General features: G+C 54.1%; 2 protein-coding genes across 2 annotated transcripts in view; one reads left to right on the forward strand and one right to left on the reverse strand.

Moving 5' to 3' along the window:
* The window catches only part of DUOX2 (dual oxidase 2), a 27,919-nt gene extending 17,318 nt beyond the window's left edge, over positions 1-10,601 (reverse strand). Inside the window, exons 1-3 of the mRNA XM_063412363.1 lie at positions 10,343-10,601; positions 1,285-1,376; positions 519-602 (exon numbers count right to left, since the gene is read on the reverse strand). Coding sequence (XP_063268433.1) covers positions 519-602; positions 1,285-1,348 — 148 coding nt within the window. The 5' untranslated portion in view covers positions 1,349-1,376; positions 10,343-10,601. The remainder of the gene's footprint in view (positions 1-518; positions 603-1,284; positions 1,377-10,342) is intronic.
* Positions 6,553-15,171, forward strand: DUOXA2 (dual oxidase maturation factor 2). Its single transcript, XM_063412365.1, has 7 exons — positions 6,553-6,615; positions 8,005-8,168; positions 8,299-8,356; positions 10,727-10,861; positions 11,017-11,230; positions 12,456-12,670; positions 13,079-15,171. Exons 2-7 carry the CDS (start codon positions 8,022-8,024, stop codon positions 13,270-13,272), a joined length of 963 nt encoding a protein of 320 aa, XP_063268435.1. The 5' UTR covers positions 6,553-6,615; positions 8,005-8,021; the 3' UTR covers positions 13,273-15,171.
* The last annotated feature ends 681 nt before the right edge of the window (positions 15,172-15,852 follow it).

Consider the following 15,852-nt stretch of genomic DNA (forward strand, 5'->3'; position numbering starts at 1 on the left):
AAATGCCTCTCCCAGTAACAACCAGTACATGGTATCAGCTCTCTGCAGGGCAGAAAATCAATAGGTTAAGCGTGCCTGGACCATGAACTCTTCTGCCTCGTGTTGAATCCTGGTTGAACTGCATGTTGATTTTGGCTAAAGACGGTTTCTGTGATCCCTGACCATCACAGAAACACCCTCTGAAAACAGCTGGGTCCTCCCTGCCTTGGGCATTCTGAGTAACCTCACAAAGGCACAGCTTTGCTCTGGGACTGATCCAACACCAGCCTGACCTGCAGATTGTGCCTGGGTCACAGCAAAACGTGACAATGCCCAGACACAGCTGTCTGGCCCCTCCACACTGCTCTAACAGGGCTCGAAGGTACATCGAGGGACCACTGAGGGCCACGGGAGGTGGCATTGTCTGCTGCCCTGCCTGGCTCAGGTCAGAAAGGTTCTGTCTCAGCCACAAAGCAAGCCAGATGCCCAAGGGGCAGCTCCCCTGGCCCCACCCCACCATTCCCACCCCAGGCACTCACCCACGGAGCCGTGGCTGTGGTGCAGCAGGTTGTTGTACCAGCCATCGTAGCGCTGCACCTCCCACGAGATGCTCTCCTGGGCTTCTGGAAAAGGCAAGACCCACCTCATGAGCAGCAAGAAAAAAAGCATCACCACTAGAGAATTATATTGTGATCTTTTCCCATATTCTTTCTGAAACTCCCCAATATGCAGCTATTTTAGGCAAGTATTGCAGTCCTTTTGGGGGACAACAGCTAAAATTGGAGATTCATGCTTGTGATTTGAATGTCTCCAGATCAATTTGTGGGCACCACCAGTCTAATCCCAAAAGACATTCCTTTTCTCCCTTTCTCACTGGATCAGAAACTTCTCCTTATCTGACTCCTACAATGTGAGTCAAGGAAAGACTTGGCACTTTTGCATCAGCATTAGCTCATTTCCTTCGTGTTAAATTTTATTACTTTTACTTTTTATTTTGCTAATGGTAGTAAAGACTTCCAGTTCCGGCTTACAAGCTGTGTACTCATCTCAGCTGCCACAAGGAAGTCTCTCAACCTGCACTTTGCTCCAAATTTTTCTTATTTCCTCACAAACTGCATCATAGAATTTGTGTTGGAAGGGACCATAAACACCCCCTGGTTCCATTCACCCTGCCATGGGCAGAGACACTTTCCACTAGATTAGGCTGCTCTGATGTGATGCCCTGTGGGTCAGAGGAAATTCCCCTGAGGGGCATCAACCACCCAGGATCTCCCCTTGGGTTCCCTTCCCCAAAATCACACTTACTCCCCGAGGTCCATGCTCCCACCAGAACCACAACCAAACTCAACATCATTGCTGCAGGCTGCATCAGCCACTGGGTCTTTGGAAGCAGCGACCTGCAAATGGAGAGGAGAGGGAGGGAGCTGGAGGTGAGCTGTTCCCAGAGGCTGGAAACATGGAAAGACCAAAACCTCAGCTCCTTTTTGTGGTTTCTGCTGCTGGGTTAAACCTCACTGCTGCCATCACCCATCAGCAGTGTCTCCTGATTTGGGCTCTGGGAAGTTGGCAGGGGTCAGGTGAGACCCCACCACCCTGGGAAAGTCCTGTCAGGTGTCTCAGCTGACCTGGGGACACCTTTCTGCTGGAGCAGGGCCGGCAGCCCTGCCTTGGGGTATCCCAGTTACAGACTCACAGCTCATCATCTGGTCATGTCTGCTCTGTTAGAGAAAACCCTTCATTGCAGAAACTGGCACATTTCAGCTGGAAATTTTTCCTGCATTGACCCATCCAAGCAAACCTAGCTGTGAAATCCAGCCTTAGCACACAGTCAGACATCCTCAAGTGTGTGAGTACTGCAGACAACTTGATCCCCTCTGAGCCAGCCTGATGGCCATCCCTCCTGACCAGCCTTTCTCTGTACCACCTCCCTTTCCACAAAAGCCCTGGATCCAGGGCAGGTTTCATCACTAGGAGCTGAACATTTAAAATCCCAAGCAACACCTGACAGAAGAGAGGGATTCCCAGTTCTGAATTGTGAAGGGATTTAGAGTCACAAATGTGACAATTCCATCTACCACTGGCTTTCCATGCACAGAAATGCCAAACCTGAACTTAACTCCAAGACAGGGTTTTCCACTAATATGGTTCTTTGTCCCTGTTTCAGTGTGTATCCAAAGATCAGCACTATTTCAGAAGAGCTGTGCTGCCAAGAGATGCAGCAATGCACAGGTTTTAGCTTTTCCTCTGTCACATCCAAATTAATGCTTTTAATTTTAAACTTTTTTTTGTTATTTTAATTAAAACTTAAATAAAATCTGGTTTTGGAAAGGCTTACATGTTACCAGCAGCTCTGTAGGTTTTATTTTTGATTTCCTGAGAGTTGCAGAGGGGATTTTTCACCTATAAATCCCAGTGGTACAAACTGCAAAACATGAATTCATGTTGCACTCTCTGCTTGGAAAACAAAGTGGTCTGAGACTTAAATATTAAGATTTGCACTCACATTAATTACATTCATCAATTTAAATACTCATCAACAGGCTGTGAGCAGAGCATGTTACCCGTGGCCAGTCCTTCTGCCAGAGATTCCTGTACTTTTGGTCTTTTGCATTAGAAAATAAGTTGTGTCTCAAGAAGTGACATTTCCACCCTCCCTGACCATCACAACAGCTCTTCCATCCCTCCATCCTTTCCACCCCAGTCCTGTGCTGAGCATGGTGTGATGGATGTGAGATTTACACTGTGCAGCTGGTGGGAACTAGAGGCTCTGTGAGCCCCATTCCATACAAAGAACATGGAAGTTTGGCTAGTGGTGACACACAGAGGTGCCTGTGGTCTCTGGCAGGAGTGGCAGAGTGCTGTCACCATCACCATGGGGGACTGGGACTCTCCTGCCTAAAAGCTCTCCCTGTTGAAGCAGCCCCTTCCCTGAGCCCTGGCAGCTGTTGCTGGCTTGTGAGGAGAGCACATGGCCTCCTGTGCTGGAGAAAGGGAGACACTAGAAAAAGAAGAAGAAGAAAAAAAAAAAAAGAAATCTAGAGACCCCAGAGACACAGATAGATTTATCTCCTCCTGGCTCAGAAGGTACAGCTGCAACCCCCGTCCAGAGTGAGGTCTGAAGGTGCCACAGGAGCGGCTCAGGAGACAGGGAGCAAAGCCAAGGCTCAAAGCTCATCACCACAGCCACAGCATAGATTGTCTTCCCCTTCCCACTGGGTCTTCCTTCTGTCACTGAGCACTCCTCCCTTTTCCTCAGGTATGGAATTACTCGTGTAGCTGTGAGATGAGATTCTCATGAACCCTTTATCTCCTTATGCCCCAGAAATTAAAATCTATTTATTGCCTTATCAATCCAGGACTCTGGAAGTTTTCCAGTCTGGATCATGGCCAGTGTGGTACAGTAACAGTGGTGATCTCATACATTGACCTGGGAAGCCCACGGTGCAGCTTGCTGAGGGAAGGCTTGGCAAGTGGATTATTTCTGCAGCCTTGTCAAGCTTTCCAGGAATATTGTAATCATGAGCCCTCCAGACTCTGCTTTTCCACAGGTTCCCTGTGCCCCCTTTGGAAACCCATTCCCTTCCTCTGCATTTAGTGAAATTAAGCTTGTCAGCCTTGGCTTCTGCCATCAGAGGATCCCTGTGCCCTGCCAAAGCCTGGAGTTTCACACGTCTCCAAAAATCGTATACCAGATAGTGCAAACACACAGCTTCTCACAGAGCAAGGATCTCCTGTTCTGCCTGATCCCAGCAGATTTGGCTCCCCTAAAGTTAGGGCTTCAGCCTCCAAGGGTCTCCTGGGCTCTCCCCGGAGCCACAGCTCACCGGGGATTGTGGAACACACCAGCGTCCTGAGAGAGCATCAGCCCCATGGAGAACCCGAGCGTGGTCACCCAGAGGACAGCACATCCAAGGCATTCCAGAAGCCTGGAGCCTGATCCCTACGGTCCTTCTGAGTCACAGCTGATTTCTATCTCTTGCCAGTGCTGGTGAGACACAGCTGGGGGCTGCCACCTTCCCCCCACACCAGTCAGTCCTGGGATGTCCCCAGCCTTGGATCCCGGAGTATCCTAGACACGTGCACACTCCATGGACAATCCTCACACTGGAGTGAGTGGCGCCTGCAGCTTCCCCCTGGGGCCGGATGCCGCAGTGCCCCAGGGCAGCGCGGGGACCCTGTCCCCTGGAGGAACGGGAGGGGTGCCTGCGGTGTCCTGTCCCCACGCAGGGACAGGTCTGTCTGTCCCCTGCCTCCTCCCTCACCGGCAGGGATCCGCGCGGCTCCACCGCACCCTGCAGGTGAGGACACGCACGGCCCCAGCTCATCACCGAGAGCCCTGCAGCCCTCAGGACGAGCAGAGAGTGACACGGGGACACGGCCCGACCCCTTCCACCCCCCGGGCACGGCCCCATCCCAGCGTGTCCCCACTGCGGGAGGAGGAGAAGCGGCAGCAGCCCCTGTCCCCTGCAGAGGTGACAAGAGAACCCTCGCAGGTCACAGCGTGCACGGCCCCCAGGCGCGCTCCCGGTCCCGCAGCTTCCCCGCAAGCGGGAACGCGCGCGGTCCCGACCCCGGGACCCACCCACGCAGGCAGGAACACGCGTGGCCTCGGCCCCTTGGACATCCTTGCGAGTGTGGGCACGCAGAGCCCTCAGAGACACCCACAACGGGGAATGTGCGTGTCCCTGATCCTTCTGTCCCCCCGCCATCCCCTGCAAGCAAGGACACGCGTGTCCCCAGCTGTTCCATCTCCCCTTTCCCCACGCAAGCTGTGACACGAGTGTCCTCGATTCCTTCGAGCCCCGACATGCGTGTCCAGATCCCGCTTTAGGCAGTGACACGCGTGTCCCGATCCCCACCTTAGGCAGTGACACGCGTGCCCCGATCCTCCTCAGGCAGTGACACGCGTGCCCCGATCCCCACCTTAGGCAGTGACACGCGTGCCCCGACCCCGTCTCAGGCAGTGACATGCGTGTCCCGATCCCCACCTTAGGCAGTGACACGCGTGCCCCGACCCTGTCTCAGGCAGTGACACTCGTATCCCCATCTCTTCTCAGGCAGTGACACGCGTGTCCCGATCCCGCTTTAGGCAGTGACACGCGTGTCTAGATCCCGTCTCAGGTAGTGACATGCGTGTCCCGATCCCGCTTTAGGCAGTGACACACATGTCCCGATCCCGTCTCAGGCAGTGACACGCGTGTCCCGCTCCCCTTCAGCAGTGCCCCGCGTGTCCCGGGGCCGTGCCCGCTGTCCCCGCTGTGCCCCGCGTGTCCCGGGGCCGTGCCCGCTGTCCCCCGCTGTGCCCCGCGTGTCCCGGGGCCGTGCCCGCTGTCGCCGCTGTGCCCCGCGCTGGCCTCACCTGCAGCGGCGCGCCGGGAGTGCGGCGGGGCGGGCGCGGCGCGGTTACATAGGGCCCCGCCGCCGCCGCCGCCGCCTATAAGAGCGGGGACCGCCCGAGCCGCCGCCTGCAGCAGCAGCAGCAGCAGCAGCAGGAGGAGGAGGAGGAGGTAGGTGGTGGGAAGGGGCGTCCCCCCCCCACGCCCACCCCGGCCCCTCTCTTTGCGAGCGGCCCCCGGGGGTCCCGGCTCCCAGGGACTGCGAGGGGAGGCTCCTTCCCATCTGCAGTTAACCCTCGGTTTCCACTGTCCCAGCCTGTTCCAGGGTCAGGAAAGTGCAGCCAGGTTGGCCCCACACCCCTCTTTCCCCACCTGCGAATTGCAATTCTGATGATTCGGTTTCTAGGGGACAGGATTAATTTTTTTCTGTGGAAAATACCAACCTGCAGCCCTGAGCAACCCAGCTAGGATTGCTGCTGGCTCTGCCACTGGAAGTTTTTGGCTGAGCACTTCCAAAAACTCCTTTTATTTCAATTCATTCTAGAGTGGAGAAATGGAGATTCTGTAATGAGAAACTTCTGGGGTTTGGGCAAACTTTCTACCTGCTTTGTCTTTCCCTCCTCCAAGTCCAGACTATTTTAAAATACAAGATTAAATTGTCTATTTCTGCTGAACTGCTGATCCTGCCTTGAAGACGTTTCCAGGTTTTACCCTCCCCATACACTGTGACAGAGGAAACTACAGGGCCTCTAAGGTCACAGCAACGCTTCAGTGTGGAGGATGCTTTCCAAGGTGCAACAAGTTGTGTTTCTCCTGCTGTGAGCTGTAGGCATCACTTTTCCACCTGAAAGCTGCAAAAATGCCAAAGAGCTGCAAAAATGCCTGAAGGCAAATCAAGGGCGAAAGATGGACAGACAGCAAAAGAGTTTCCCTGGAAATTCTCTATAAAACAAGTCCCAGCGTACGGAAATGCAAACATCCATTGGTGCTGGCTGAAAGTCACATTTAGATTTAACAGGACAGCATTCTCCACGTTATGTTCTGCGTTTTAATTATTTAAACTCTGAAGAGTTGTGTTTTGGTGAATACAGACTCAGAAATCTTACTTGATTCATTGTATCTCCTAGGAAATTTGGGCAAAGATGCCAGGAAACAAGTGGAATTCAAGTAATTACAATTTAATCTATTCTAGGTTAAATTACTCATTTATTTCTTTTCTTGCAGCAACTCTGACTATTTTGTTGGCACTTCTGCTGGACTTCAGTAGCATCAGGAATCAGCTACAGCTCCTGCTTGCCAGGTAATCATAACATGGAAGGCTACCTTTCTGCAGGTCTGGCTTTCCAGGGAAATAACCCAAAGCTGTTACAGCAAAACAGCCCCAAAGAAGATTTGTAAGAGCACACGACAGCTCTGTTAGTCTGTAACAGTCAAGCTAAATTCAGGTCCAGAGCTATTGTAAAATCCCAGTCTCCATTCCACTCTTTGCTGTTATTATCTGGATTACTAGACAGAAACTTATTCTCAAATCAAATATTGCTTTATGTATTGAAAAGCAATTCAGCTGTCCAAGCAAACTGTTTCACTATAGTTATTGTATCTCTTCTCACTTCTAGGGATTTGGGACCAATTTTTTGTGGCTGAATTGCTCTGGGGTGGATCTTACCTAAAAATATGATTAAAATTGGTTTTGGAAAATGAGGATAAAATCACATCCTCCCTACAGGAACAGAATAAAATGCTGTTTGGACATGAGTCAGATCAGCTCTGACATTCCCTGACTTTAGGAAACTTCCTGGGGCAGTTACCTGGAGAGAGGCTATTAAATGGGCAAAACAAGGACTAAGCATGTTATCAGTTTGGGTAAAAAAGATCTAACCCAGGCACAGGGAGAAGGTGAGTAATTGCTGGAACTGGAGTGCCAGTGGAAGTTCAAAGTCATCTATAGGAATGACGCATCTTTTAATTTTGTGTAATTCCGCTTCCTTTAGCCTTGAGATGTGCTCAGAGTTTCGAGTGTTCTTTGGACCCTCATCCTGCTTCTGGCACCTCCAGACCAAGTGCAGGACCAATACTTCCTCTTCCTTCTTCACCAGACCTGCAGCTCCTGGGGAAAACCTTCTTGTAGGAAATGAGCAGGGATGGGAGTAGTGGGCTTTGTTCCACTTGGCACTGCTGGCCCTTGGCTGGGGATAAGTTTGCTATTGTGAAATCTGTGTTTTCAGTGGCTCCTTGTAATTTTGAAGGAAAAATCTTCTGCAGAGGTCACTGGATTGGGCACTTCCCCTAAGAGTTCACCCCAAAGTGAGAAGCCCTGGCTGCACCTGCTGGAGGGAAAGACCTGGCCCTGTCCGGCCAAGAGCTGCTCAGCAGGTTCCTGCTCTGGGGCTGCTCCTCACGCTGCAGCAGGACAGGGGTTGGTGGTTCCTTGGGCTGTCACAGTCCCTCAGGCTGCTGGAGCCCTGCCCCAGGCACCTCCTCTCCTCCACCGAGGGTTTTGAGTGGCGTGTTCTCTGCTGGGGAGTGTTCCACCCGCCCGCTCGCTGGCAGCGTCACATTTCCTCATCCCTCTGGGGTCCCTTCGGGTGAACCTCCCTCAGCTGCTTATTCCAGAGCTGAGCCACCACAGGCTGGAGTCGCCCAGGCAGGGCAGTGCAGGGTCCCCGCTGTGAGCACCTCTCTCCCACAGGCTCCTGGAGGTGCAGGATGACTCTTTTCGATGGCATCTACCCCTTCTACCCGCAGCAGAGGAAGGCTGCTGGATTTGAAATCAGTGCCGTCATAGTCATCGTGGTCTTCCTGACGCTGGCTGGCAGCTTCCTGCTCATCATCCCTGGCATCCGTGGACGGGCGGTGCGTGACCCTGGGGATGGGCACTGCTCCCCATGTTCTGCATGCTGGCACCCTCCCGGGCGGTTTGGGGTGAGACAGGAGGAGATCTGGGGCCGTTCCTCCCTGCCTGATGTCCCCTGTCTCCCTGCAGAGGTGGTACTGGACTCTCCGTGTTCTCCTCAGCCTCTTCGTGGGACTGGTGATTGTCGGTAAGTGCTGCACAACCCCTGGGGATGGGTCCGGGGGCAGGATCAGCCCCTGGGGATGGGTCCGGGGGCAGGATCAGCCCCTGGGGATGGGTCCGGGGGCAGGATCAGCCCCTGGGGATGGGTCCGGGGGCAGGATCAGCCCCTGGGGATGGGTCCGGGGGCAGGATCAGCCCCTGGGGATGGGTCCGGGGGCAGGATCAGCCCCTGGGGATGGGTCCGGGGGCAGGATCAGTCCCTGGGGATGGGTCTGTGTCTGGGGGATGCAAGCTGGGGGTCCCAACCACTGAGCCGTGGAGCTTCCCAAAACGGCTTTTGCTTCCCTGGTGCGAGGGCACTTGGAGGTGCCCATGGTTACTTCTGGGAGTTTTGCTGGCATTAGCTCAAACAGCCCCAGCTCCATCAGGCTGCACAGCCCCGTGTTCCTCCCTCTATGTGTATGACCCGACACAGGCAGGTGCAGGAACAACCATGAAATGCAAAGAGCAGATTTATCTTCATTACCTCGCCCTCCAGGGAATCCCCAAAGCACACAGGGTAGAGACGAGGAGGGGACCAGCACCATGGAGCTCAGTCCTTGCCAAAGGATCACCAAACCTGCTGCTTTCCCTGTGTTTCAGGGATTTGGGCAGGTGCACAAATTGATGTTCTTTGTGATGTCCTTTGATCTTTCCTGTAGCAAGGCTGGGTCTCAGGCTTGTCTTCTGTGTGCTTCTGGGTGTTTCTGAGTATTTTTGAGCTGTCTAAACACAGATGTTTCTGCAGCACACAAGGCTAGACAGTGGTCACTGTGATCTGTGGGTTTTTCTACGCCTGTGATTGACTGTGCTTACAGTCCTCCTCACCAATTTTACATTATTTCCTCCACTGTGTGAGCCCTCTTGTGCTGCCTGGGGCTGCAGCCAGGCATGTTTGGAGATTGTGAGGAGCCTTGCAGGGATGTGGAAGGAGCAGGTTGGAATAAAACACAGGCAGGGCAGAGATTGCAGTAGTGGGGTAAAGACCTCCCAAGGAACAAGGTCAGAGGAGATGAAGGAGAGGATTTAATTTAGTAAAAACCAGGAAATCTCCTGCAATAGCTGATGGTGGAAACCAGGCACTGGGATTTCCAACTCAGACTAGGCAACAAGATGGGTGAGAAAAGATGTACTGAGGAGACAGAAGATGCCTGGTGGCAAGAGAAACCAGCCCTGACCCTAAATCAAAGCATTCCTGCTGCTGTGAAGGACAAGATTGACTGCAGGACTGCTCAGAGAGGGGTGATGAAGAGGAGGGATGATGATAACCTAACAGATTCAGCTCTGATTTGACCAGGCACTAGAAGCAGGGAGCCAGACTGGGACCAGCTGCAGGACATGGACCATCCCAGCATGGACCATTGCCACCCTGGGGATGTCCAGGGTCTGGGAGATGCCACCAGAGCCACCTGAGAACCTGGTGCCAGGCTGGAGCTGGCAGAGGGGTGGAGGCCAGGGCTGATTCCACAGCCGTATCCAGTCCAGGCCTGCAGAGCCATCAAGCACCACTCTGTGACAGGGCTGCAGTCGGGCTCTGCTTGGGCACACGGGAAGAACAAATTGTTCTGAAGCCAGCGTCAGAGTTTCTGTCTGGCAGCAGCAGGGCATGCTCACCCCTGCAGCCAAAAACATTCCTGTGGAGCTCCCACTGCATCAGTGCCCTCACAAGTCGACTCAGCAGCTGAACATTTTCTCAGGAAGGTTTTGTTCAGCCTGACATCAAATCATCGGCTTTACTTTCCCTGTTGGAAAATGAAGCCCACCGCAAAGTGGAAGTGCTTCAGAAAAGGATACCTTGTTCCAAAAAACATGTACCAGAAAAGGTTCAAATTTTTCTTTTTTTCCCAGCTGGAATGACTGTCCAAGCTGTGATGACACTTCCCACCCCTCTCCACCGCCTCCTTTTGACAATGACTTTTACTATTCACTAACAGTGCAGTTTAGGGAGCTGGATGTGTGAAATGAGACTCACCCCTGTTCCTGTGGCCGACAAACAGGCTCATCTCTGAGCCCTGTCCCTGGCTGGTGTGGTGCTTGCCATGGTCAGGAGCTTGCAGGGACGTTCTGGAGAGGATGTCCAAGGAGAAATCAGATCATAATGTTCATCCCTGGGGATCTGAGCTCCGCTGCTCCCGGACCCAGGGAGTGGATGCTTAGCAAGGGGAGGACCTGAGCTCTGCAGGGTGTGGGAGCTGGTTGGGGCACGTCCTGGTGGCTGAGTCAGCATTCCTGCCCTCCTAACACTCCCTTCCAGTGCCATGGTGGGAATGCTGCCACTCACCCATGATTCTCCCCTTGAGCACAGCAAAGCCTGAAACCGGCCCTGCTTTAAGCCCAGCTTTATTTTTCCTGGCAGTTGTCCAGTTCACAGGGGACTGGGAGACCGGCTGGGTGCAGGCAAACACCTCCTACAAGTCCTTCAGCACCGTCCAGGTGAACGCGGACATCGGGCTGCACATCGGCCTGGGCGGGGTGAACGTCACGCTCAGGGGTGAGTCTGATGTCCCCACCTGCAGCTCTGGAGTGGCCATGGCCCCATGAGGTGTTGGTCTAGGGGCCCTTGGTCTGTCTGGAGGCTCCTGGGACCCTGCTGTGCCCATGCTCCAGGAGCTGGCACAGCAACACCTCAGCTTGTCCCTCCCGCAGGAAACCCAGTGAACCAGATCAACGAGACCATCAACTACAACGAGCACTTCCCCTGGAGATTCGGGGCAGATTATGACCTCAGCTACAGCCAGGGGCTGCAGAAGGGGCTGCCCAGCCCCATCCTCTACGTGGCAGAGAAGTTCAGGTCGCAGAGCCCCTGTGCTGTGCACAGGCAGTACCGCATCGCCGGCCACTACGCCTCAGCCACGCTCTGGTGAGCCCCTCCCGTCCCGCTGAGCCCCCCTGTCCTGCTGAGCCCTCCCATCCTGCTGACCCCCCTGTCCCGCTGAGCCCCTCCCGTCCCGCTGAGCCCTCCCGTCCTGCTGAGCCCCCCTGTCCTGTTGAACCCCTCCCGTCCCGCTGAGCCCCCCTGTCCCGCTGAGCCCCCCTGTCCTGCTGAACCCCTCCTGTCCCGCTGCAGGCACGGGAGGTGCAGGCATGTGAAGAGCTTGGCTGCCTTTCCCCATGGCCTTTGGGATGGGTGGGATTGCATCCTGCCAGGAGTGAAGCTGTGTGCATGGAGGGATCCCTGCCAGGCGCTGTAGACACTTTGGGATGAGCAGAGAGGAAATCCTGGTTCTCCCTGCTGGACAAATCCACGGGGCTGGGCACGGGAGAGAGGAACAGCAGGTCCTTGCTGTGATGTGGTGATGATAGCAGAAGTCCATCCCCATGGATGGAGTTGAAGCTGCTGTCCTTGGTGGCTCAGAGAGGACCATGGATACATGAAGAACTCTCCCAGCCCTACCTGAGTGTATTTTGTACCTAAGATTGGGATCAGCTGAGGAAAAATGCTGCTGCTGTTATCGTGGAGTTGATCTTGACTCTTTGGCAAGGTCAGAGAGCCCACTTGGGCTGGGGGAGAGCTGGCCCCCAGCTGGCAGGGGATGGTCCCTTCCACCTCATGTTGGCTTTAAGAACCATTGCAGTGCTGCTCTCCCTGCTGGGTGTTTGACAGCAGGGACAAAACTAGGGAAGAAGCCTGGCAATGCCATGGAACAAGAGCTCCTGGGCCGTAGCTGAGGCCTTCCTCTGTAGCCTGATCCTCAGCAAGTGCAGAGCTACTGCAAAAGGCTTTGGCTGCTCCTGCATTTATCTCAGTCCTGGGTGCTCCTCTCAGCGTCTGCACTGCCCCATATGTGCAAGGGGAGGTCACTGGGATGGTCCAGGTGCCCAGAGGGGGCTGCCACAGCCTCCTTGAGGCTGCTGCTGTCTGTGGGCTGAGGGAAGAGGAGATCTGTGTTTCTGCCTTCTGGATGAAGCAGTGGGAGCCTTGCACGTGTGCTTGCTCAGCGTGGGGGTTGGGGATCATTCCTGCCTGCCCACGGAGCTTCTGCACCTCGTACAGCGCAATTTGAGCCCGGATTCCTCCATCCACACGGGACATCCTAACCCATGGCACTCACAGCACTCATCTGTTGGTCTTCTCTTGCCTCCAGGGTAGCCTTTTGCACGTGGATCGTCTCCAACATTCTCTTCTCCATGCCTGTCCTCGTTTATGGAGGGTACATGCTCCTGGTCACGGGGGCCTTCATGATCTTCTCGCTGCTCTCGTTTTCCACCGTGAGGAACACCCCCTTGTGCCTGATCCAGATTGGGACCAGCACCCTGCACGTGGCCTATGGGGGCTCCTTCTGGCTCATGCTAGCAGTTGGTAAGGACACCAGGGTGCCCCGGGTCACACCCCTGTGTCCCTCTGGATGTACGGGAGTCCCAGAGCTTCCCTCCCAAGTGCAGCTCCCCAGAGCCCCAGCCTGTGACTGGGCAAAGCAGAAACTGGCAGAGATGAGGAGAGGGAGAGGAAAAGAGGAAACACCCTCCTCATCCCAAGGGCAATAGAGGCATTTATAGGTCCTGAGGTGCAAAGACCTTGGGATCACTTGTCTGGGTTTTCAGACCTGTGCCTGGGTTTTAAGGATGCTTAGGACAGCTCATACAATAGAAGGCCACCTCCCACAAGCAGAGGCATTGTCCTCTGGCAGGGGACAATCCAAGGAGAGCTGTGGGGTGGGGACACTGCTGGAGTGACAGGAACCCACTCAGAGAAGGTGTTTGTTTCCAGGCCTGCTCTGTTTTGTGTTTGGGAGTGCCGTTGTGGCAATGCACTACCTCAATCTGGACCTGCTGAAAACTTTCTTTGATCTCCGTGAGGACAATGCAGAGGAGTACCAGGATATGCCCGAGGTGTTCATCAACCCTCATTTCGTGAACAAGAGCCTGTCTCCTTCTCAGCCCTCTGAGATCAACGGCGTCTAGAAGAAAGTCCTCACTCTCTCCCTGGAGATGGACCCAAAAGGGCAGAACAAATTCCTCTTGATGTCCCCAGAGATGCATTTCCCCATCCTACTGCCTTTGAAGTCAACCTTGGAAAAGGTCTTTGCTGCAAATCCCTTCACAGACTGTGTCTCCCTGAGTCTGCCCTCTGGAAGGGGCAGGCTGTGCTGGGGGGCTGCCATCAGAGCTGCTCACAGCTCCAGAGACTTGAGCTGCACACTCACCTGGGCATCCCTGTCCCAGGAGGAATGCCCTTCCTGCTCCTTGCCCTGCCACAGGGCAGCGCAGGGGTTCTCCAAGGTCTGTTCCTGCTGAAACTGAGAAACAGCTCAGGGGTGACATTTCTCCCTGGGAGCGCCTGCCTCTCCAAAAGCCTGGGGTTAAACCTGCTCATTTCTTTCCCAGACATGACATTTTGTAGTTTAGGTGTACCCAGGAAAGCCAGGCATGGATCCAGCTTCTGCAGGCTGGATGCTGCAGGAACTGGAATTAAAAAAACTGCTCCAGAAACAAAGACTGAGTAAATGTACCCTGGAGGTTGCCATGGGGGATGTGGTGATGTGATACTCTTCACCTTCAAATTTGAACTTTATTAGACAAAACTCGTAGCCTAGCGGGGGCCAAAAAGATGCCATAGGAAAGGAAGGAGAGTGAAGAGTGAAGTTATCCCTGTCCAGCTGGAGCACACTTAGACTGGCTGGGCAGCAGGGGAGGGAGGGAATCTGTCCCTCTGCCTCACTCAGGTGAGACCCCACCTGCAGAGCTGCCTCCAGAGAGGGACATGGAGCTGTTGGAGTGAGTCCAGAGGAGGCCATGGAGATGCTCCCGGGCTGGAGCCCCTCTGCTCTGAGCCAGGCTGGAGAGCTGGGGCTGTTTCCCTGGAGAAGAGAAGGCTCCAGGGACACCTCAGAGCCCCTTCCAGTGCCTGAAGTGGCTCTAGGAGAGCTGGAGAGGGACTGGGGACAAGGGCTGGAGGGACAGGACAGGGGGGAATGGTTTCCCACTGCCAGAGGGCAGGGTTAGATAGGATAGTGGGAAGAAATTCCTCCCTGTGAGAGTAGTGAGACCCTGGCACAGGTTGCTCAGAGAAGCTGTGGCTGCTCCATCCCTAGAAGTGTTCCAGACCAGGTTGGATGGGGCTTGGAGTAACCTGGAACACTGGAGGTGTCCCTGCCCATGGTGGGGACAAGATGAGCCTTAAGGTCCCTTCCTACCCAAACCATTCTGGGATTCTAGATCTGAATGCTGGAAACCTATGCACCTTCACTCCAATTATTTGTGAAGTACACAATTTCAATATTTTGACTTTTCTTTATGAGATCCTTGCTGGCAAATTACTTACCTCTGTCAGATGCTACTTGTGTGTCACTAATGTGGTTTGTTCTGTGCAGGAATTATTTTCAATAAAACTTTACTAAAACCTCTCTCCTTTGAAACACTGTGGATGTTTAGGGGACTGGTTTCTTAAGAAGGGGCCATGGGGCACATCTGAAGGTCCCTTCTGGCAAGCCCCCAGCAGCAGGATGGCAAGGATGGCAAGTCCTCATCCTTCCCATGGGGACAAATGTCTTGTTGGCACATTTCAAGGTCACCCATTAAGAAACCTTTCCCATGAGGAGCTGTGAGAATGTAGGAGAGCCCCAAAAGGACTTTAACTAGCTGAGTGCTGGGGCTAAAGCTGTGAGATTAAACCAGCAAAACTCCAGCAGAAAAAGGAGGATCCTTCCTTGAGAATTTCTTGCATCCAGACTCATGAGGTTTGAAGGCACTAATGGGAAGAAGATACAGCAAAATACAAGTTTTTGGGGCTGGTATGGGACAAATCCCATGACCTGAAGACACAGGAGGCTGGGGGATTTCCCAGCCTTTTGACCACCACATCTGGCTCTCTCCAGCCTCATCTCCTGGTTTAGGGCACGATTCCTGCCCAAGATCATCCTCACCAGAAGGAAAACTTTGTCCTCTTGTATCAGGCATACAGGAGCATGAACCCAAATAAACAAAACCTAAATAAAATTCAATCTGTTTGGAGCACCAAGAAGACACCAGACCTCTGCGTGTCTCGTCTGCTTCCCAGCAGGATTTCTGCAGCAGGGCTTGCAGGGGCCAGCTGGGCTGTGCCAGTGACACCATGGTGACACCTGCAGTGGCAGGTCAGGACGGGTGGGGCTGGCTGTGTCACAGGGGCTGGCCACCTGCAAGGACATGTGCAGGTGTTGGGGTCCTTCCCTTGGCACCACGTGCAGGGGCACTCCCAGGGCCAGGCTCGGGGGGGATGATTTTGCCTCAGTAGGCCACAGCAGGTTCTTCACTTGCCCTGTAAGAGCTGTGGTTGAGCAGCCCCTGCATGGTGCAGCTCCCAGCTCAGGTTCCTGGCTGGACCGAGGTGTTGTTGGACAGCAAGAGGTAAAATAATCACCACTAAACCCGTGGCTCTTGGCCCAGGTGGACTCTGCCTCCCCAGTGTCCAGGGAATCTGGCATCCAAGTGTGCCAGCAATGGAACAAACACTCTGAGCATCCCAGGGAGCACAGCCTGGGGCTCTGCAAGGACCGTGGCACC

Source organism: Prinia subflava, chromosome 15 (assembly GCF_021018805.1).
Source record: "Prinia subflava isolate CZ2003 ecotype Zambia chromosome 15, Cam_Psub_1.2, whole genome shotgun sequence".
NCBI lineage: Eukaryota > Metazoa > Chordata > Aves > Passeriformes > Cisticolidae > Prinia > Prinia subflava.

Bases quoted from the DNA above. Each gene is read 5' to 3' on its own strand.
- DUOXA2 (XM_063412365.1), top strand. From the start codon at position 8,022: ATGACTCTTTTCGATGGCATCTACCCCTTCTACCCGCAGCAGAGGAAG. The intron at 8,169-8,298 runs GTGCGTGACCCT...GTCTCCCTGCAG, and splicing joins CTGGCATCCGTGGACGGGCG to AGGTGGTACTGGACTCTCCG. The intron at 8,357-10,726 runs GTAAGTGCTGCA...TTTTCCTGGCAG, and splicing joins CGTGGGACTGGTGATTGTCG to TTGTCCAGTTCACAGGGGAC.